The 393-nt window shown below is 40.7% G+C and overlaps 1 protein-coding gene across 1 annotated transcript in view; it reads left to right on the top strand.

Annotated features, from left to right (window-relative positions):
- Positions 1–23: 23 nt before the first annotated feature.
- Positions 24–393, top strand: part of unc45b (unc-45 myosin chaperone B) — a 12,154-nt gene continuing 11,784 nt past the window's right edge. The window contains exon 1 of the mRNA XM_016468240.1: positions 24–109. Within this exon, the coding sequence (XP_016323726.1) occupies positions 104–109 (6 nt within the window). The 5' untranslated portion in view covers positions 24–103. The remainder of the gene's footprint in view (positions 110–393) is intronic.

Here is a 393-nt window from a genome sequence, read left to right as displayed (position 1 = left end):
ATATAAGTGACTCTTGGGGGGCTGTTACGACTAATAAACCCAAACGAGAAGAAACTACACACAGGACAGACTTTCCTCTTACGAAGAAGCAGAATCGACTTCAATGACGGTATGTAACTATGATCCCATGCAAGAGTGCTTGTATTTCAATGCATAATCTATAGAGTTATAGTGGTCAGAAAGGGGAATATATATAATGTACAGATAACAGAAGTTGCCATTGACTGTGTGCAGTATTGTGGAAGTCAGACCTCTTAGGAGGCCACACTGTTGCCCAAATAAGGCATGAGGGTCAGACAGTTAAAGTCAGAGATAACATGTGCTTGACCATTTGCTTGAGAACACTGGAAGATTGGCACCCAAAAAGTAAGTTTGAACATGTTTTGATGTGCT

This window comes from Sinocyclocheilus anshuiensis, unplaced genomic scaffold (assembly GCF_001515605.1).
Source record: "Sinocyclocheilus anshuiensis isolate Anshui unplaced genomic scaffold, SAMN03320099.WGS_v1.1 scaffold188, whole genome shotgun sequence".
Taxonomy (NCBI): Eukaryota; Metazoa; Chordata; class Actinopteri; order Cypriniformes; family Cyprinidae; genus Sinocyclocheilus; species Sinocyclocheilus anshuiensis.
The sequence above is the reverse complement of the archived record's forward strand: the minus strand, read 5'-3'. Positions and strand labels throughout refer to the sequence as shown.